This window comes from Priapulus caudatus, unplaced genomic scaffold (assembly GCF_000485595.1).
Source record: "Priapulus caudatus unplaced genomic scaffold, Priapulus_caudatus-5.0.1 Scaffold480, whole genome shotgun sequence".
Taxonomy (NCBI): domain Eukaryota; kingdom Metazoa; phylum Priapulida; class Priapulimorpha; order Priapulimorphida; family Priapulidae; genus Priapulus; species Priapulus caudatus.
In genome coordinates, this window is record NW_014577541.1 from 209,888 (window position 1) to 211,928 (window position 2,041).

Genomic DNA, 2,041 nt, shown 5'->3' on the forward strand with positions numbered 1-2,041 from the left:
AGAGAGAGAGAGAGAGAGAGAGAGAGAGAGAGAGAGAGAGAGAGAGAGAGAGAGACCAGCGTTACTACAACCTCGAGCAGGTGCTCCGCTCGCACAATTAACACTATATTTATTTATCCGTATATATATATAGTTGTACGCGACTGCTCGTGTGTATGCGCGCGCGTGTGTGAGTGTCACATTGCTCGGTGTTCTGACATATATGTCGCAGTCATATATGCGACACGGTCATAAACGACAGATGTCATAGAAGGTGCGCACACTAAAACGCAAATTAGTCTCTACTGACCGTGCGCACGCGGAAGCGATCAATTATTTATCCGTTGTTATTAGATACATACATATATAAATACATATACGCATATACGCGCGAATATATATTAGCTATATACGTTATAACATATAGAACACTATCGACGACGAACATGGAGTCGGAACAGCCGGAGAACGCGACTATCGCCAACGGAACGTACTACGGCATCAAGGAGATTCACATTCAGGTGATGTTCTACGCGGCGTACGCCGTCATCTTCATCGTCGGCACGGCGGGCAACTTTCTCACGTGCTACGTCGTCGTGCGCAACCCGGCGATGCAGTCCGTCACCAACATCTTCATCGCCAACCTGGCCATCTCCGACGGTCTCATGTGCCTCATCTCGGTGCCCTTCACGCCGCTCAGCACCTGGCTGCCTGCCTGGTACTTCGGCTCGGTGATGTGTCACCTCGTGCCGCTCATCCAGGCGATCAGCGTCTACGTGTCGACGCTGACGCTGACGGCGATCGCCGTCGACCGCTTCGTCGTCATCTGCTACCCGTTCAAGCCGCGCATGAAGATGTCTGTGTGCGTGCTGGTGCTGCTGCTCGTCTGGGTTATTAGCGTCAGCATGTCGCTGCCGATGGGCGTGTACATGACGGTCGACGAGAATCGCATGTGCCGCGAGAACTGGCCCGTCATCGCGCACATGAGCATGTACACGATGGCCAACCTGCTCGTGCAGTTCGCCTTCCCGCTCATCATCATCACGTTCTGCTACGCGATGGTCTCGATGCGACTCAGCGAACGCGTGCGCCGCAAGATGGGCTCGCGGACGTGCCGCGAGCGAGACGATCAGGATATCAGGCGCAAGCGACGAACGAACCGCATGCTCATCGGCATGGTTCTCATCTTCGCCTTCTGCTGGCTGCCGCTGAACACGCTTCACGTCATCATCACGGGCATCAACGAGCGTCTCGCCTACTCCGAACACTTCCTCGTCACCTTCTCGTTCTGCCACGTCGTCGCGATGAGCTCCACCTGCTACAATCCGTTCATCTACGCCTACCTGAACGACAACTTTCGCAAGGAGTTCAAGTCGGCGCTGTCGTGCTGCATACAGGAGCCGCGCCAGTGCCGCTGCAACGGCAACTCGCTCGACACGGCGCAGACGACCCTCGTGCACGCCGGCCGCAACTCGCTGCGCTGCGACGTCGCCGATCCGGAGACGAACAGCCCCGCCAACGCTCACCTGAAGCGACTGAAGCTAAAGTCGAGCATCAAGAGCAATCAGAGCAACCGCTCAGGCGAGCTCGAATATCTCAGCGAGGCGGAAAACGAACGCGACGCGACGACAGCCCTGTAGAGAAGGACAGAGAGAGAGATATAGAGAGAGAGAGGGGGGGGGAGATACACAAAGAGAGAGAGGGGGACATATACATAAAGAGAGAGGGGGAGAAAGACACAAAGAAAGGGATCGATAGATGGGAGGAAGAGAGCGAGAATGGGATGTCGAAATAGAGCGAGAGAGAATGAGGAAGCGAGAGAGATGTAGGAAGAGAGTAAGATAGTAAGCGCGAGAAAGGGAGATGGAGAAAGGAAGCGAGAGATATTGAGGATGGGAGAAAGGGGGAGGGAAGAAAGGAGAGTTTGGAGAGGTGGGAAGGGGAAAAGCGCACGAGGGAAGGGGAGGGAAGAAAAGAGGAAGGGAGAAAGATATAGTGCTAGGTAGGGACGGAGACAGAGCAACAAGATATAAAAGATATAAACAAAGAGAGACCGATAAAT

The 2,041-nt window shown here is 54.1% G+C and overlaps 1 protein-coding gene across 1 annotated transcript; it reads left to right on the forward strand.

Moving 5' to 3' along the window:
* Positions 1-423: 423 nt before the first annotated feature.
* On the forward strand, positions 424-1,619 carry LOC106810870 (prolactin-releasing peptide receptor-like). The gene has a single exon (XM_014814336.1). It carries the CDS (start codon positions 426-428, stop codon positions 1,617-1,619), a length of 1,194 nt encoding a protein of 397 aa, XP_014669822.1. The 5' UTR covers positions 424-425.
* Positions 1,620-2,041: the final 422 nt, after the last annotated feature.

Coding starts and splice junctions, on each gene's coding strand:
- LOC106810870 (XM_014814336.1), top strand. CDS start 426: ATGGAGTCGGAACAGCCGGAGAACGCGACTATCGCCAACGGAACGTAC.